At 49.5% G+C, this 17,718-nt stretch overlaps 1 protein-coding gene and 1 long non-coding RNA gene across 3 annotated transcripts in view; one reads left to right on the forward strand and one right to left on the reverse strand.

The window, feature by feature from the left end:
- Positions 1 to 2,578: 2,578 nt before the first annotated feature.
- LOC121059954 lies at positions 2,579 to 5,143 on the forward strand. The gene is made up of 4 exons (XR_005814691.1): positions 2,579 to 2,670; positions 3,079 to 3,254; positions 3,537 to 3,578; positions 5,120 to 5,143. It is a non-coding gene; the product is annotated as an uncharacterized LOC121059954 (long non-coding RNA).
- LOC121059953 (tyrosine-protein kinase ZAP-70) overlaps positions 4,250 to 17,718 on the reverse strand; it is a 31,293-nt gene continuing 17,824 nt past the window's right edge. The window contains exons 1-13 of one of the 2 annotated variants that reach the window (XM_040537189.1): positions 16,417 to 16,504; positions 15,092 to 15,548; positions 13,573 to 13,733; positions 12,808 to 12,946; positions 11,168 to 11,246; positions 10,497 to 10,537; positions 9,518 to 9,566; positions 8,797 to 8,971; positions 7,919 to 8,125; positions 6,869 to 7,061; positions 6,418 to 6,558; positions 5,488 to 5,600; positions 4,250 to 5,145 (exon numbers count right to left, since the gene is read on the reverse strand). In XM_040537189.1, coding sequence (XP_040393123.1) covers positions 5,022 to 5,145; positions 5,488 to 5,600; positions 6,418 to 6,558; positions 6,869 to 7,061; positions 7,919 to 8,125; positions 8,797 to 8,971; positions 9,518 to 9,566; positions 10,497 to 10,537; positions 11,168 to 11,246; positions 12,808 to 12,946; positions 13,573 to 13,733; positions 15,092 to 15,493 — 1,824 coding nt within the window. In that variant the 5' untranslated portion in view covers positions 15,494 to 15,548; positions 16,417 to 16,504 and the 3' untranslated portion in view covers positions 4,250 to 5,021. Of the gene's footprint in view, positions 5,146 to 5,487; positions 5,601 to 6,417; positions 6,559 to 6,868; positions 7,062 to 7,918; positions 8,126 to 8,796; positions 8,972 to 9,517; positions 9,567 to 10,496; positions 10,538 to 11,167; positions 11,247 to 12,807; positions 12,947 to 13,572; positions 13,734 to 15,091; positions 15,549 to 16,416; positions 16,505 to 17,718 lie in introns of those variants that run through there. The other variant, XM_040537188.1, reaches the window with a different exon arrangement.

Below are 17,718 nucleotides of genomic sequence, written 5' to 3' on the forward strand. Positions count from 1 at the left end.
TGAACTTACAAACTTTAGGCAGAGCACAAAGTACAAGCTTTAGGAAGAGTGTAGGAGTGTTTGGGAGGACAGAACACAACCACTTGGATTAGTTTATTAGAAGAAGGCTGTGAATAATAGCAGAAGCTAAGCTGCTGGGCCTGCAGCGGGTGGTTTTGTTCTGGAGAAGTGGCCACAGCACAGCCTCACCTAGATGCAGTCCCTCAGGCCACGAGGTGCTCAGACTTTGACCTGGGCCAGGCATCACAGATAAGAAGAGCTCTTGCATCCCGTGGAGGCCAGCACACAGCTTCCCTCAGTTGCTCTTGTTTCTCTGCCACCACCATCAGCTTTCGCAGAGACTACTGCCCTTGTTGGCCTTCACACAGCTGGGATGTGCTGAATGGACCCACAGAGACTGTGCAGACAAGCCTATATTTTATCCTCTTTCAATGTTTTTGACAAAACCTGGTTTAAAAAAAAAAAAAGGAGGGGGGAGGGGACAGAAATGGGTCAGGATCAAATACCATTTTATTTTTTAAAGCTCCCTTCTGGAGCTGTTTTCCTTCTGTTGTCCAGACAATGCAGCAGACAGCCCTATGCCCCAGCCAGGCTACCAAAGAAGATAAGCAGTCCCTTTTCAGCGATGGCAACAACAAACTGGCTGGGTACTTAATTCATTAATTTAAATGGAAAATGTATTTAACAAAGAATTCGGTTATTTAACCTTTCAACACCTTATTTTATCTGGCCCATGATTTCTGTGCTCTGTGCAAGGCAGCTTCACCCTGCCCCAGAGCTACAAGTGGAAGCAGGGTGTAGAGGTCACAGACAGGGAGGGTCTGCGAGTTGAGGACAGGGAGGGTGGGAACTAAGCAGACCTCAGATCAAGAGTCAGATTTCTTGGTGCCCGCAAGTCCTCCAGGCTTTGTGAAGCAGGCCCTGAAACTGCCATCCCAGCAGAGCAGCAGCCTCAAAGAGGCCTTGTGAGCAGCAGTGGAAATGCCAGCCACCGCAGCCCGATCTGCCTGCAGAAATCGAACAGCACAACATCTTACACTGACCAAAGCCGGTCGCGTAAGGCCGCTAAAAGCTGCCCAGAGAATTAGCTGCCAAAACCACCTGTCACTGCTTGTGCTGTTTTCTGGCAGAGGGATGAAAATAGCCTCTGTTCATGACATGGAGAGCGCCTGATACCCCTACGCTGCCTGGCTCTGTGCTGCTGCTTCCTTCGGCCAGGCAGGCAGGGTCCCACTGCCTATCCGCACAGCGCAGGATTCTGAAGCCAGAAGACGAGCAACGCTGAATTTCCTACCACTCCCCAACAGCCTCTCAGGCAGCACCAGCACCTCGCTTGTTTTCTAAGATTCCTCTTACTGATCAAAAAAACACCCATGAAGATGTGTTTACAGATTGCCCTGCCAGCAGTCTATCTGACTTCTATCTGACAGGCAAAACCAAGTTAACGTCAAAAAATTAGACACAAAACAAAGAAAATACCCTTTGACTCAGTTACCTGTCCTACCAGATTCCTTGATAGCAAAATAAGTAATTTCCTCCTGCTGTAAAAATATAGTTTCTTTTCCTTGGGACTTGAACATGTTGTTAATATCTAGAACAGAATGCCAGCCCCATCACTTGCATTCCTCTTGTCAGTGAAGAACATAATTTTCATTTAGGTTTGCATTTTTCAGTGCTTTGCACATCCCTTTTTCTTCATGTGCAACAGGTTAGCTACTTCTGTTCTACTGTATGTGATGGCACTCTGTGCTGTGATGGCACTCTGTGCTGGTGATTGTTCAGCGTCTCTGAACCAAGAAGGCCTTTGATCATAAAAAGAAGACATCATCTGGAGATGAAAGTGTGAAAACAGACAAGGTGGATGGGAGCTTTCCTTATGGGCCCCTGTGCAAACAGTGGCAAGACATATCCTTCCCTTGTTTCACTTGCCTCTGCTGTAGCTAGAAACAAACTGATTTCCTACCAGGGAGGGAAGGAAGGGGAGAGTGTAGGAGCAGTCATTCACCTGACTTTTAGTGAGAAATCCATCATTTTGAGATGTATTTTACCAGGGCAGAACAAAAGCATTCTGTAACTTCATGGCTGACAGACATTTTGGAACAAGGAGGGTGATGAGGGTGAATAGGCCTGTGCCCTTGCAGTGTCTCCAAATTGCCAACAGCCGGAGCCATCCAGCAGGGCTGAGATCTTGTGAAAACAAACTGCAATTTCCCCCAAACCGGATCAAATCCGAGTGCTGCGGTCATGCAGCTCAGCAAGGGCAGCACAGAGGCAGCTGCCACGGTGCTCTTCCCAGGGCTGCTCTCCTCTCTGTGCACAGTGCTTCTGGTTCAGCCATTTGTGCTATACAGAAATGCCTGCAGCTGCTTTGTGCGGGCAGCAGAAGGGCCAGAAAGCGGCCAAACCCAAAGAATTTCGCTGCTGGCCAGGCTCACAGCAGAGGGGACAGCGCCAGGCAATGCTGAGCTGTGCCCTGAGCAGCCATACAGACAGCACTTCTTGGGGAGAGAAGGGAAAGAACCCTGGCTTCGAAAATATACTTTGCCTTGGTTCAGTAAATTACTGAGGGGTGAGACAGAAAGGTCGATGAGCACACAGCTGTGTTAGTCATGTAGCTGCTATGCTACTGAACAAAATGAAAATGCCTACGTAGCTGAAAGAGATAGAAAGGTGAGTGTGCGCTTGTGATATCACGGTGCAATTGATAAATAGGCATGTACTGGTGATAAGATAGGCTTGCTGGTGATAAGATAGGTTGGAATGTGATAGATCTGCATTGGCGATATGATAGATTGTTACATAGTGTTGATCAGACGAGACTACTGATAGTTTATCATGTCCCCTGTTATCACTGCGGGTGTTAAAGTTAGATGTTCAGCTTTTCCCTTGCAAGATGGAGAAAGTTAGAAGAGCTTTAACATTTATGTAAAACCAAGGGAAATAAGGGGGACTGAGAGAAGGAGTAAAGGAGTGGTGAGCAAGAAAAGAGAGGATTTGAGGGAATTAATAGAACAGAATTGTCCACAGAGCACTGAACTCATTCTGTGCTAACTGTAGCCTCTGTCTTTATCTTATCAGTGACTCAGCTCTTGCTCAAACACCCAGTGCCTCTGAGATTCGTCAGTGAACTGCCTGGAAGGTCCTGCAGAGTGTTTCAATATTTGGACCTGCCTGCAGCGGGTGAGGAGAGAGGACAGAGCTGGATGTATCCGTGCTGTGGGTGGGGAAGAAGAGCGACTGTCCCAGGCTGCAGGGTGAGTGTGCTGTGGGACCTGGATCCTACTGAGCCCGCCGGCACTTGTGGTGCCCAGGAGGGATGCAGTGCCTGAAGTCACAGCAGATTCCCCCAGGGACTGTCAGACCCTGTGCAGGCCAAAAGGACGAGTCACAGAGAGAGCTGAGTCACAGAGTCCTCTGAGCACAGGTCCTGCTCGTCTCACTCCCTTTTTCCCCCACAGCAAGTCCTGACACTTTGCGATGCTCTTGGAACAGACAGAGCACACCTGCAGCACATCGAACCTTCTTTTTTTTTCCAGCAAAACAGCCACTTTCTCTGGGAGGAAAACATGACATAGGAGGTAATTTCTTTCCTATCTCTGCCACTAACTCACTGTGCAAACATGACCAAGACTAAGCCACTTTCTCTTCTGATGCCTCTATTTTCCCCTCTGTTGGTAAAGATAAGTTGTCCAGAGTTCTCAAGCATACAGGGCAAACTAATGGGCTTGAGAGAGAAAATGCCTTGATGTGTAAATAGCTGCTGTCACTGGAGGCTGTAGCCTAGACAAGGAGAGGGGAACACTTAATTTTATTTTTCATCAGACCTACGTTCTCTGATGGCTTAAGCAGGCTATATGGAGAGGGTGATTTAGGCCCCATACCTGAATGCTCCCCAGAACAGTTGCGTTCAGAACAAACCCACCTCCCATTAAGGTTTAGATAAGGGCTGTGCCCTGGCCAGGGCTGTAGCTGTTTATTTTACCTCCTGGACAAGGTACACTTGTGAGATGCTGTGTGGCTTTCTGATAGCAGAAGATGGTGAGAGATAAGCTTTTCTCTTCACTGTATCTCAAGGCTCTGATCTTCTGTTTCCTCCACCTCCCCAGCCTTCACAACCCCTCTCTGCTCTTTGCAACTCTGCAGACCACAGTCCCCCCAGTGTGGGTAGTCCACTGCACCCAGGGCAGAGGCAGACCAGTGCAAGTCTCAATAGATGGATAGATGTCCACAGTGGACTCAACTGAGCGCTGTAGTGTCATCAGCTGCAAGAAAGCAGCTCTGCAGTGAAGCCAGAGGTGACCGGGTTGGTGTCTCTGCAGGGTTATGGAGAGCATCAATGAGGGAAACCATGGCTTACTGGAGGGGAACTACGATTATTTTCTTTTCAGTGTGAAGTAGTTGCAAACATTTAAGGCAGTTTAATAGTCTGAGACATAAGGATGGTAAACATAGAATAGTTTATTTATAGGGTGCCCGATTTTCAGGTTTGAGAAGCAAACTGCTCATTTCAGTAGCACAGAGGGACCAGTTAGGATCCAGGAGATGAGCAATGGGTCCTGGGGGTTTAGTTGTATGAGGAGCCTTAACCAACTTGGAGGGTGGTGGCAGTGCAGGGGGGACGTACACCGTGCCCTGCAGTGTACATTTTTTTCTGGGGGACTGGGAGAAATCTGGATCTCCTAGAGCTAATGCAGTTCATCCCTAGTAAGCCAGGTAGGCGTTAAACCCTTGAGGTCCTGGGATACTTTTTTGGAGGTGGGTAGGAAGGAACCACAATACTGTCCTGTACTGTCCTGTGATGGTCAGGCTGGAGATGTACATCATGGCTGGCTGTTTGGAGACACGAGGTGTAGCTGACTGCCCTTGTCTGCTGACAGCATTGCCTCCCAGGATCTTAGTTCTAGAGCTGCTTGAGAAACAAAACCGTTGTTTAAAAGATTAAAGCAGAAGTTTGCAAAGAGCCTTTCCAGGTCCTGTGCAGGAAGTCCAGGGCATGTGTGTTGAGGGGCAGAGAGGGAAACTCAAGGAAGAGCTGCTTTTGATTTGTCCTCTGTCTCTGGACCATTTTCTGTCTTGGTAGCAATACTGTAGTAGTAGGCACGGATTGTGTTTTCCACAGAAATAAATCCTGGACGCTCTTCCCATCTGCAAGGGCAGAAAGGAAAAATAAGAGTTGGCAGAAAGGACAACAGTGGACTGACCCAGTGGAGAAGATACCAGGCACAGAAGAACCTGGGAGAGAACAGCAGCCTAGCAGTACCAGGCTGTACCAGGAAAGGAGCTGCGACTTTTCTGGGATGGAGAGGGGCAAATGCAGAGAAGCTCTGACATCTTACTGGCAAATGGAACGGAATGATAATAAAGAATTATGTGTATTATTCATCATGGTCTGGGGAATGAGACACCATTCATTTTGTATTGTCCCCGTCCAGACAGTGTGTGCTGCCCTGATGGACCAGCACAGAGAGGAGCAAGAGAAATCCTTACCTGTAGGTCCAGCATTGCTGCATGAGGGTGTACATCTCTGCCGGACAGTCCGTGGGGCAGTCCATGCGCTTCCCTTGCTCTATGAAGCTAATAACCTCCGGGCCTTTCATTTTCTAGGAGAAGATCAAGTGGGAAAATGTTTTCACAGAATCACAGAATTGTAGGGGTTGGAAGGGACCTCAAGAGATCATCGGGTCCAACCCCCCTGCCAAAGCAGGTTCCCTAGAACAGGTTGCCCAGGTAGGCGTCCAGACGGGCCTTGAATATCTCCAGAGGAGACTCCACAACCTCCCTGGGCAGCCTGTTCCAGTGCTCCGTCACCCTCACCGTGAACAAGTCCTTTCTCATATTGGTGGGAACTTCCTGTGATCCATTTTGTGGCCATTGCCCCTTGTCCTTTCCCCACAAACCACTGAAAATGTTTTAATGGTTTTGAATCTGGAAACAGGGTCAGCAGAGGCAGTTTAGAGCTGGGCCTGGGGTAGTGCTTTGGGTCCATGCACAGCACACCCCATACACCCATAGTGTCTGTTTTCAGCCCCTGCACCCAGCAGTGGTGTCTCACATTGCCTCACAGCCCAGGGCCCCATCCCAAGCCTGTGCAGAGCAGTGGCTGAGCAACTGACTTTTCAGCTCTGCAAGTGGGTGGAAGGATCAAAGCGAAGGTCTGCTTTGATTCAAATCCAAATGAATTTGTTTTGTTTTGTTTCCTTTCCCTTAAATGAACACAAAGCTGCAGGATCCAAGCAATCCAATCTGTGCCTTCCATGAAGTGGAAGTGAGCCTGTTGTGTTGCCCCCTGCCTAAGAGAAGTAAAAGCACCCACTCGAGGGAATGGAAATCGAAGTTTCAGTGTGTGTCAGTCAACCAGTTTTAGAGTGGGAGCCCAGATTGTGACTTTGATCCATGATAGGCCCAACTTTGCCTCACCTTGTACGGTTTCTGCCCATAGCTGAAGGCCTCCCACATGGTCACGCCATAGCTCCATACATCACTCTTGCTGGAGAACTTGTGATAGAGGATGCACTCTGGGGCATACCATTTCAAGGGCCACTTTCCTGCTGTCCTGGCCTGTAGCAAAGCAAAGAGGAACATTTGAGAGAGAGCCTGCTCTGAGCAGAACCTGAATTCTGTTTTTCTAAATGTTTCTATCAAATGCAATCCCACACCGCTGAAAAAATACCGTCTGCATTTCTTCCTTCCCTCCTGGAGCTTTGCAAAGACTCTTTTAATGTCACAGCAGCGAGGCTGGACAGAATGTGATGTGGTTGTGCAGCAGGGCTCCTGGGAAGAGCTCAGAGCCCCTATCTCTGGGAGTCTTAGCCCCCAGCCTGGAGGCCTCCTGCTAGCTATCTGGATCCTTTGCTGTGCTCACACTTACCTTGTAGTAGCTGTCGTCAGCGCCAAGCGCCTTGGAGAGTCCGAAGTCACTGATCTTGGCATAATGCTGGTTGACCAGCAGGACATTTCTGGCTGCCAGGTCCCTGTGGACAAAGTTTTTTTCCTCCAAGTACTTCATCCCCATGGATACTTGATGCATCAGCTCCACAATATTGCTGACTGTAATCTCATCTCTGGGGAGGATGAAAGGACAATGCAGTAATAAAACTGTTGGACAGCAAGGATCTGTCATTACTCTGTACACCACAGTCCCCTCTAAGCTCTCTAGCTGCAGCAGAGAATGAGCATGGACATCTCTGTTCCAGAAGCATCAGTCCCTATGTTGTGGTTTAGCCCGGCTGGCAGTCAAACACCACACAGCCGTTCGCTCACCCTCCCCCCTCCCTCTCTGGGATGGGGGAGAGAAACGGGAAAGTGAAGTCTGTGAGTTGAGATAAAGACAGTTTATTAAGACAGGGAAAAGAATAACAATAATAATAATAATAATAATAGTATTAATAGTAATAATGTGTACGAAATAAGTGATGCACAATGCAATTGCTCACCACCCGTTGACCGATGCCCAGCCCATCCCCGAGCAGCCGGCCCCCCCCTCCACCCCGGCTAGCCACCCCTATATATCGTTCAGCATGACGTCAGATGGTATGGAATACCCCTTTGGCCAGTTTGGGTCAGCTGTCCTGGGTCTGTCCCCTCCCAGCTCCTGCTGCATCCCTAGCCTGCTCGCTAGCAGGACAGAGAGAGGCTGAAAAGTCCTTGGCTTGGTGTAAGCACTGCTCTACAACAATTAAAACATCAGCATGTTATCAGCGCTCTTCTCATTCTAATCCAAAACATAGCACCCTGCCAGCTACTAGGAGGAAAATTAACTCTGTCCTAACTGAAACCAGGACACCCTATGACTTACATGAAAAGGAATCTCTTTCTGCTATTAGCAGCCTCCCTCCACCTACAAAGCCAGGCTTCCCTGGCAGCAGTGAGTTGGATGAGAAATGCAGAGAATCTCAGCCACATTTTATTCAGTACTCACTTCTTGGAAGACAAGAACTTGTTGAGTGGTCCTCCAGAAGCCATCTCCATCACAAGCATTAGGGACTCTGCCTCGCAGACCCCAATCATGCGGACAATGTACGGGTTGTCCAGTTGATGCATGATCTGGGCTTCCGTCATCATTTCATCCCTCACTGTTTTCTCATTGTTGCTCTTCAGCACCTTGATGGCCACATCAATCTGCTTCCTGCACAGGACACGAGAGGAACAAATGTGGATGAATTAAACAGCAGCTGGATTCATGTATCAGCCAGGAATGGAAACTACTCCACATGTGATAATGTTTGGTATCTCAAATGCAGCCTCCATAGCCTGTTTTTGTGGAGCCCTGTACGACATTGTTATCCCAGGCCTGTTAGAAGGCCAAAGAGACAAGGATCACCTCACCCTTGTAAGTGTAGAGTAGTGATTGCCATCTGTAGATCTGAAGTCTCCTCACACACTGAGATGTGCATAATCATTGCCATTTTTCAAGGAGGATCTCAGGCACAAAGTGAGCAAAGGCCATCTTTATGGACACGCAGAGAATCAGAGGTAGAGCCAAGGATCGCACATCTACTCAGTTTCACTCCTTTACTCTGATGTGGACCAAGATGACCTCAGGAGCATGGACATGCTCCTCTGAGCCCGGCAAATGCCTCCAGAAGTGGCAGTCTAATGCATGGGAGCATAAAATGCAGCTTATACTCTCGGGACACTGGTAAAGTCCCAGAAAAGCTACTATTGATCTTCCAGAGCCTCTCTTATACCTCCACCCCATTATCACTCTAGAGTCCATCTAGCTAGAAACAGGATGGCTGGGGACATCTCTGAGCACCCCCTTCCCTCTTCCTCGGCATCCTTCAGGGCAGCACTCACTTTCTCATTTTGTAGACTCCTTTCTTGACGCAGCCAAAGTTTCCTGCCCCCAGTTCCACTTCATCAATCATCAGGTGGTCCCTCTTCAGGAAGAGTTTCTTATCCTTCAGTTCCTCAGGGTCACTGTACGGGCTCTCATAGACGCTGGTGTCCATGGGTAGCAAGCGTGACTTTCCTGCATATTCACATGAGATAAACTTGTTTATAGCTATAAGTGATGTACCCTTCCCTGCCCCTCCCTCATTGATCAAGAATGTTTTCTCTACCATCCTGGCATATTCTCCTTCAAGCTCCATCATTTAAGCCTTCCCCCGGGCATCTCCCTTCCTCTCACAGCCCATGGCCTCTCTGAGTTACACTGTCAGACCCAGGATGGAGAGAAGAGTTTGAGCACTCCCACACCACAGGTCCCAGCAGGTCCCAGCCGCATGCTTGGCTGTCCCCCAGTGAAATGTAACTGAATGCACCGAGTATTTAGTAGGCAGTACAGAAGATGGGGAATAGGACAGGGCTTGATTTACTGGTACAGGGTGCGGGCAAACACCTTTGCAATATTCTTGGCTCAGGGCCCAGTAATGAGTGGGTGCCTTTGTAGAAAGGCAGCTTTGCAGCACAGCTCTTTGACCAGAAGGTGATAGAGATGGCAACCCCCCTGGCTGCTGCGGCACCCCCAGGTCCTGTCTCCTCCCGTCACAAGGAGAAGGCTTTCAGAGGTGCTCACCTACAGGCTCTGGCGTGTATCCATCTGCATTGAGAGCCCCAAGGTGTCTCTGGAAAAGAAACAGGGTGAAGTGCCAAGGGGGCTGTGTGTCCCTCAGCCGCGGGGAGCATGCACGCAGGGCTGCGTTTTGCTCTGTGCCTCCTCTGTTTCCCCCATCCTGAAGTTATAGGTCTTCTGCAGCAGTGGGGGTCATCCCAGGCCAAGCCTCTGTAGCTCTGTAGCTCAGAGTCAGCGAGTAAAGGGAAGCCCAGAGGCAACTCAGCTTGCAGCCAGCTCACCTGCCTGGCTGGCTGTGCCAAAAAGTGACCTCCACGAGCACCCATGGATGCTGCAGCCACTGTTCCAAAAGCAGACAGGGACAAAGCTGTGACTGCTGTATGAAACACACTTGTCCAGCACAGCTTTGAACTCCAGTGCTGCTTGCAGCCAAGTCACCATGGGAGCCCACAGCAGATTGTGAAAGCTCTCTGAGAAGATGGGTAAATTCTCAGACCTTTATTTGGGCCCAGCTGGGCTCGGGGATGGGCTGCTCTCATAGCCCAGACTTGCTGGTTTCAACACAGCTGAGCACTCGCAGTGGTGACTGAGCACAGACATACCCTGAGGCCAGAGACGCAGAAGGAGCACAAAGACCTGGCCAGTGGCCAGAGGCCGGCAGCAAGGCTGGGCGTTCCCAGAATCCGACCATGTCTTCCCTGCTCCTGCCTGGCAAGGAGGGCAGCAGGGAGAGGGCTCCCCGAGGACATCCCCACATGTTGCAAGGAGCGCAGTGTGAATGGAAACCATTTTCAGCTCTAATGGTAGCTGTGCCCAGCTATTCCTTGTCCCCATCCAAGCTGGAAAGAGGACAACATTGCAGCTGGCCTTAATATATTCCAGTTGTGTTATTGCCTTTTAGAAAAGAGCAGTTTGATCAGCGAGCTTGAAATGCAATTAAGCCCCTGAGGTACCAATAAAACAGACCCTTCCCAAAACTTACGCTCACAGAGGGGTGGGTTGGTGGAACCGGTGCTGCAGAGGCTGTGAATCAAGAGAGAAACTGTTATTTGGAGTCTGTGTGTGCCCCAAGCAGAATCAGAGCATCAGTCCTTGAAGGACTGTGCGGTCCGATCCCTCCCACACAAAGGCCCCTTTCCACTGTGTTAGCCGTAAAGGGTGTGGAAGCATGCCTGGGTAAGGTGGCTGTTCCCAGGCCAGCCCTCATGAGACCTCAGGGGTCCCACAGGCAGGCTCTGAAGTGACGTTTGTGACACTTGGGCCAGGAGAAGTGACCCACAGTTTTGAGTGTTCAGCTCAAGAGACCCACCAGGAGCCAGGCTTCAGGTCATGTTGTTTCCTTGTGCCTAAAAAGCAAGTCATTTTTCAGAAGCCATGCATTTGGCACCCAAAGCCCCTAATTTGTCTGGAGCACAGATTCCCCTGTCTGTTGCTGTGTTTGGGCCACCCTTGGCCAAGCCAGGAGTGTGGCCGCTTTCAGCAGGCAGCACGAAGTGGCCTTGCCCAGCCTGCCACAGGAGCTGAGATTGCACCGTTCCCTCACCATCAGAGCCTGAGCAAGGGGGGTTGGACATGGTAAAGGACACTTGTGATGGCACTGCTCGAAGTGGCCTCAACCGGGGCCAGGGATGGCACTCGCAGACATCAGCTCACCTGGCATGCTGGGGTTGGGGCAGCTTTCCCTCAGGGCGAAAATCAGACCATCCGGTTTGAGTTTCAAATACTCCACCAGCTGAGAAAAGAATCAGAGGAAAAAGAGATTAATGCAAGCAGAAAATCATCTTTCCTTTTGCAGGCAGCATGTGTGGCTTATGGTAATGATTTCTCTCAGATTTATGGCAGAGAGGGACCTGATTATTTCTTTCTCTCCTCTCCTAACTATGCACTCAGGGATCTCGTAGAGCCAGCATTTGCATAGCTGGGTATCTGCCAGAGCTGGGAAGAATTTGGGAAGTTAGATAAATACCAAAGAAAGACAAAGGGAAAATCTCTAGCAGTACAGCTGGGCAGGGCATTTTCAGTGTAATGTCATTGTTGCCACAGCCGGAAAGGTTTTTAAGAAGTGTTTTGTTTGATAAAGCCTAAGAGAAACCTTTGGCTTTTCTGGAGGAACCCCAGCGCTAGCCCTCTGGATCCTGGGCAGTTTTTCCCTGCAGTTCAAGCACTGCAGGGATTGACGCTGGCTGGAGTTGACCACCCGAGCCCCTCGCCACCGGACCACAGGGCGGACTAGGTTTTCTCTTCCCCTCCCATGTGGCTCAGATTTCATCTGAAACTGGGAGCTTGGCACAGTTCCGTTTCCATTAAAATGCCCCAAAGTCTTTGTTTTCATTCAAATTCAGAGTGAAGACAGTCTTGGGAATTTGAAAAATTCAGCAAAATAGTTACCCAGACAGTTACCCATCCCCAGACAGCTTTGCCCAGGAGGAAGCAGCGGTGTTCCTTCCCTGGGGCAGCTCCAAAGGGCCGTGGTGTGCACCCAGACCCAGCCAGGCTCCGGGGGCACGCAGCTCCCAGCAGTGCCAGGGCTCTGTGCTGGTCGTGGGCTTCAAGCCCTCATCACATCCCCTAAAAACCCTGTCCCCTCCTTGTGAGGACTGCTGGGGCACTGCAGCATCTGAATATATTCTGCAGCTCCTTCGGGGTGATAGGATTTGTCTCCTGGTACATGGACACATGTCTCCTGGTCTCATGGTACATCTTTGGTCATGTCAAGGTTTTGGCAGTTGACTCAACACTTCTGCCCCCCCCCACCCCCGCTCTTTGCATATTAGTCAGCCACTTGGAAAATAAAGTTGCAGTCAGCGCCCAAAGGTTTGCCAGGCCAGGAGGGGGGATGCACAGGAGACACAGCCTGGTATGAGCAATTTCATCAGGGCTTGCTGCAGGCAGAGGTCCCAGGCACATGCTGTGGCTGAATGTGCGATGTTTGCTGAGGGGGTGCAAACATAATTAATATGACCATCTGTCAGTATCCTGCCTTGAAGCTAGAATTGAAAAGCACTGTTCCTCTTGTTTCTTTGGAGAGGCACCAGGCTGGTGTTAGGCATGGTAACGCCAGTGCTACTTCAGAGCTGCTATGATAACCCAGCCCTAGCTGTACACGATGCCCTAGGAGCCCTAGGAGTCCAGAAAACCCTTCTGGAAGGGGCTACAACCACCCACGTATGGTCTTAAAGTCTTTAAAGCTCCAGGTGGCCTTTCCTTTCTCCCAAAGCATGGGCAGCAACAACAAGGGAGAAGTGCCTTCACTTTATTAGGACAGCAGGAGTCACTGTCCCACAGTACGGTACCTGCCAGAGCGTGTCGAACTTGGTCCCCTCGGGGATGGAGTACTTGCCGGACTTGTCCTGGTCTATCCGATAGTGATACACTGTTTTGCCGTAGACAAGGGAGAGAGCGTAGGAGCCATTTTCCTTTTTTTCTCTCAGCCTGGTTGGAAGGAGAACTATTGAAAGCAACTCTAGGTTTTGCCCTGCAAATTACCATGGCTGTGGTGGTGGTGGGTTGCAGGGTGGGTACTTGGTAAGGAGTCCCTGCACCCCCCTCTTAGAATTGCCACCTTCCCTCTGCAGAGGCTGAGGAGAGATCCTTCACCTTCTGTCTTTTGCCCCTCTTTTCCACCCTCTCCAGCTAATTCTTTCTTTCTTCAACTCATTCAGGAGATAATTAAATTAAGGGCCATCTCACTTCTGCAGAGATGCATGTGTTTTTCTAGCACAGCAAGTGCTTTCTTCTATATTTTATTGGCCATACAGTGCCTCCATTTCAGTGTTGAATGCCTCCATCTACTGAACCCTGTATCTGATATCACCCTGTGCATTACGAAGCGTGCTTCATACAGACATCTAAACATGAGAAATGAGTAAAGCTTATGACTGGCTTTTCATGAGGGCCAGCTACTGCTTCATAAATGACAGGTGTGGGGTGTCAGACCCCACAGATCTGTAACCTCAGTCTGACCATGCCCAGCTAAACCTCCTCTCAGGAACTGCCACATGAAACAGGGTAAGTGGGGAAATGCTAAACGGACCATCTGTCAGGGTTTGCACACTCACAGGAACTTCCCATCAGGTTGTGCCCCAGAGTAGAGCCTCCGTTCAGCTTCATCCCGGCTGATGTTGCCGTGGTACCAGGGCATCCTCTCATGGGCCGTGGTGGCAATGAGCTTCTCCACCTGTGGAGCCTGGCTTATGATGGCCTGTTCAAGTGCATCCCCCTGGAAGAGAGTGAGAAATGAGACCTCCTGCTGCACTGATGTGTTGCTGCGTGGCTTCAGCACGGCTTAGTTTGCACCCCCTTGGACAGTTGAGGCACGAAACTTGGACAGTCTTGTAACTGGAGTGCCTGTGACATTAATTGTACCTGTAGCACTAGTGGGTTGGATTCTGTTCTGCTGCAGAATTACTTGCAGAATTACTCAAGATGAGATACTTGCTTATCTAAATTGCTCCCAGCCCTCAAATCCATCTGAAGTCCATTGATTTGCTGGTGAGGGAAGAGAGAAGCTATTGTGTTCACATGGGGGATTTTGACATCAGGCTCGCAGGGTGCCTTCCCGCTTGGCATTCCTGGAAGAGCAGGACCCCTTTCTGGTGCCTCTGCCTTCTTGGCTGCTTCCTGTCCCCAGGCACTACAGCTTATCAAGAGCAGTGCAATCTGGAAATCATGTGGGATACCATAGATGAATTTTACTGGCCCTACACTTTTTATAAAAAAATGCAGGTTTTCATTTGCCAGTAGGTGGCAATGTCCTTTGTGTTATCTGCCAGGGTGCACGGTTCAGCTTCATGGAGAAACCCTACAGAAGACCTCATTCTGTCAGGCACCTCTGGTCTAAAATAGACCACATTTAGAGACTTTTCATAGAAAGACTTCCTAGGGAGAATGCCTGAGCTATCTCACTTGGAAGGGATTGAGTAGGCACTATTGAGCTGACAGCAGATAAAAGAAAATTAATTATGTAGCTGCCAGTGTGACCATTTAGAGAGTTTTGCTTGGTCTGTCTCAATTATATATATTTCTGTGTACAACCAACTACAGAAGCTATTTTTAAATTTAAATAATAGACTAGATGCAGTACCCAGTACCTTAGTCTCATAGGCAAAATCTCCAATGACTTTAAAGAGCAAGGAAAACCTGAGCAAGACTTTGAATCTAGTTTCATCACAGCTTCAACGCAACGTTACGGAGGCACAGACACTTCATGTGCAGAGCCTTGGTCTAACTGCAGCGAGTGTTCCATGTGCTGCAGGGAAGCAAATGGCGCATGGCGAAATGCTTGCGAAGTGGGTGGTGAACCCCAACGCCCTGCAGAGCAGGTGCAATAGCAACTGTTCAGAGAAATAGCCTGAAGGTTCGGGATGATGTTTAGACATGTTTCTGAAGAAGCAACGGAAAAAGTGAGAGTTAAGACTGCTTTTAGTGCCTGCTGCCTCTGAGGAGAAGGACCTTGCTTCACCACGATGTGATATAAGAGGGGGAAGACAGCAATAGCGGTCAGGGTGGCAAGCGGCGGTAAGCCCCCAGGGAACACCCCTTGCACAGTCCCACACTGCCTTTGGCAATGTCCAGTACCTCTAGTCTCCACGTCTGCCGGACGTACTCGCGCACCATATTGTCCCTCATGCTGTCGAAGACACCAGGCTGGGGCTCCACGCCACTGGGGCGGTTGCAGGGCTTGCGGAGGGTGCAGCAGAGCCCATCAGCATCCTTGGAGTAAAACTCGCAGAGCTCCTCTGGCCCACAGTGCGCTTTGCCCCCCGCAATAGCGTAGGTACCGTTCATCTGGCGCTCGATGGCGTAATGATAAAACTGCAGGTTGCATACCATGGAGAGGACGTACCCCCCCAGACTGCGCAGGCATTGCCGCAGCAGAAACAGCCCATCCGACATGCCTGCCAGCTTGAGGTACTCCTCCGCCTCCGACCTGGCAATGCTGCCATAGTAAAAGGGCAGGTGAGCAGCAGCATCCGGCATTGCTGCGCACTTACTGGGATTGCTTGGGGCGGCTCACACACAGCTCGTACTTGATCTGGAAGAGAGAACCAAAATTCTTCATTGACTGAATTTTTGCAAACAGGTTTAATTGGAATTCAAGCCTGTTTATCTAGGGGTTGATCAGCCCGCAGAGGACAGTCTGTAGGGGCATCTCAGACATCACATGGAGAGTAGCAACGGGTGCATTCATATCTCTGGCCAGAGAATCCCACACAGCAATTCGCCTATCCTGCTAGAACAGGTAAGCAGAAATACACCCAATCTTGATCTATTGCAAGTAATAGAGAATGCACCAAATTCTACAGTGATTGTTCTGATCATGGATTACCTTCACTATTAAAAATGTGCTTCTTAAATCCATTCCAAAGTTTTTAGTTTTGACTTCCTATTATTTTCTCTCTAGTCCTGTTCACAATAAAAGGAAATTCTTTTTCCTCCCTGAATAAATTAGTTTTGCTGTGAGGGTCTATTAGGCCAAAATCTTACATGAATTAAGATTAAAACATGAGAGCAACACTAATTGTCTAAAGAACATCTAGATATATGGTTGCACCAAACACAGCAAAAGGAGGCAAGTATAAGCCGAGTGCTTCTAGGCAGACATTAACCATCGGTTGACAGGAGCAAGCAGAAACCTTCCTCTAATTGTCTCTTGATAAATTGTACGGATTTTTTTTCCTACAATATCTGACTGGCTGGTTTCTGAATTTGGCCAACACTCCGATCCCAACTGGCAGTTCCTATTTCTACTTCTTACACATTTTCCTGAGAAAGCCGGAGCTCAGACATGGCCAGCCGCCATTGCAAAGTTAGTTTAATCCCACTGTCTCTGTCAAGCTGAAATGTGCAAGCATTACTGGAGTTACCCTCTCAGAACAACCTAAAACCAGAAACAAACCTACCGCCGTGTTGCTGCAGCGCCGGTTCTTGGTGGGAACCCAGTGAGAAATGTCACTTTGTTGACTGAGATATTGCAGAGCCTCTCCTGACAGAGCTATAGGAGTTCTATCAAAACATCTAAAATCCCACCCACAAATTATAGCCAATTTCCGGTGCTTAGTGGAAACATTACCAGATTTGGAGGGTCTTATTTGTTCCCTGGAGCCTAATCTTCAGTTTTGTCACTGCGTAGATGCTGACCCCAAAAAGAGTTATTGTCTCCCTCCCCATCTCCCAGAAATGCATAACTCATGTTTACAGAAAAGGCAACCCAGCTTTTTGGCTGGATCTCTGCTATTCACCCTGATTCTTCCCAACATCACCCTCATTTCCGAACATGGTGGGACAAGTCACTGCCTGATTGTTTGGTCCCACTGAGCTGCTTCAGAAGCAGCCTCTCAGGCAGTGGCTGGAGCCGTACTTGGCTGGCCATCTGCCTGCCCTGTGCCTACCTAGCAGCACTAGTGAGGGGGCTGCTTCCTGCCAGCCTCTGGCCCTGCTGAGCTACGAAAGGGTTGGCTGGATATGTGCTCTGTGTCAGTAGGAACAGGGTAGGGGTTAGAAGGAAACTGCTGAGGAGAAACCATTCCTCTGCGTGCACCCTGCTCTGCTCAGCGTTCAACAGTGAAGACCCCATGGGGAACTGGATTTATGGCAACCAGAGTCTTCTCTACCTATTTGTTGTCTTCATTAAGCCCAGAAGTGGCCTTCCGATGAAAACAGGAAAGGAGAGCAGGCTTGGTGAAGGAGATGTTTTAGCTAAGGCAGGAAACCACAACAGGAAGCCGTCAGCGGCATTTGCAGTTTGCATGCGGGACGAGTGTAAACCCTGTCAAGCGCAGCACAAGTAAGCCTGAATTGTGAAGCCCCCTTAATCAAATTCAACAAATGAAACGAAGTGGGGTCTTGGTGGACCTGCCAGTATGAGACAGAAGGCAAAAGGAAATACACTGTAGCTAAAAACCTGAACTGAGGTCAGTGCTTTGAAAGCAAATGGCCTCGGTGGTCATTTGAAACGCTCCAGGCATCAGAGCTGCCCAAATGCCAGGCAGATGCATCCACCAGCACTGCTCCTGAGACAGAACAACTGCCAGGGCAGGTCCCAGGAGGATGGGATGTCCTGCATTGGAGGATGTCAGAAGCAAGCACTGCAGCTCTTAGTTTTGACTGCAGAGTCAGGCCCATGAGTCATGTTCATGAGTGAAGGAAGAGGAAGCGCTGAGTAGGCAGTGGAAGGTTGATGGTCTTCTTCATGTGCTACTAAT

Source organism: Cygnus olor, chromosome 26 (assembly GCF_009769625.2).
Source record: "Cygnus olor isolate bCygOlo1 chromosome 26, bCygOlo1.pri.v2, whole genome shotgun sequence".
NCBI lineage: Eukaryota > Metazoa > Chordata > Aves > Anseriformes > Anatidae > Cygnus > Cygnus olor.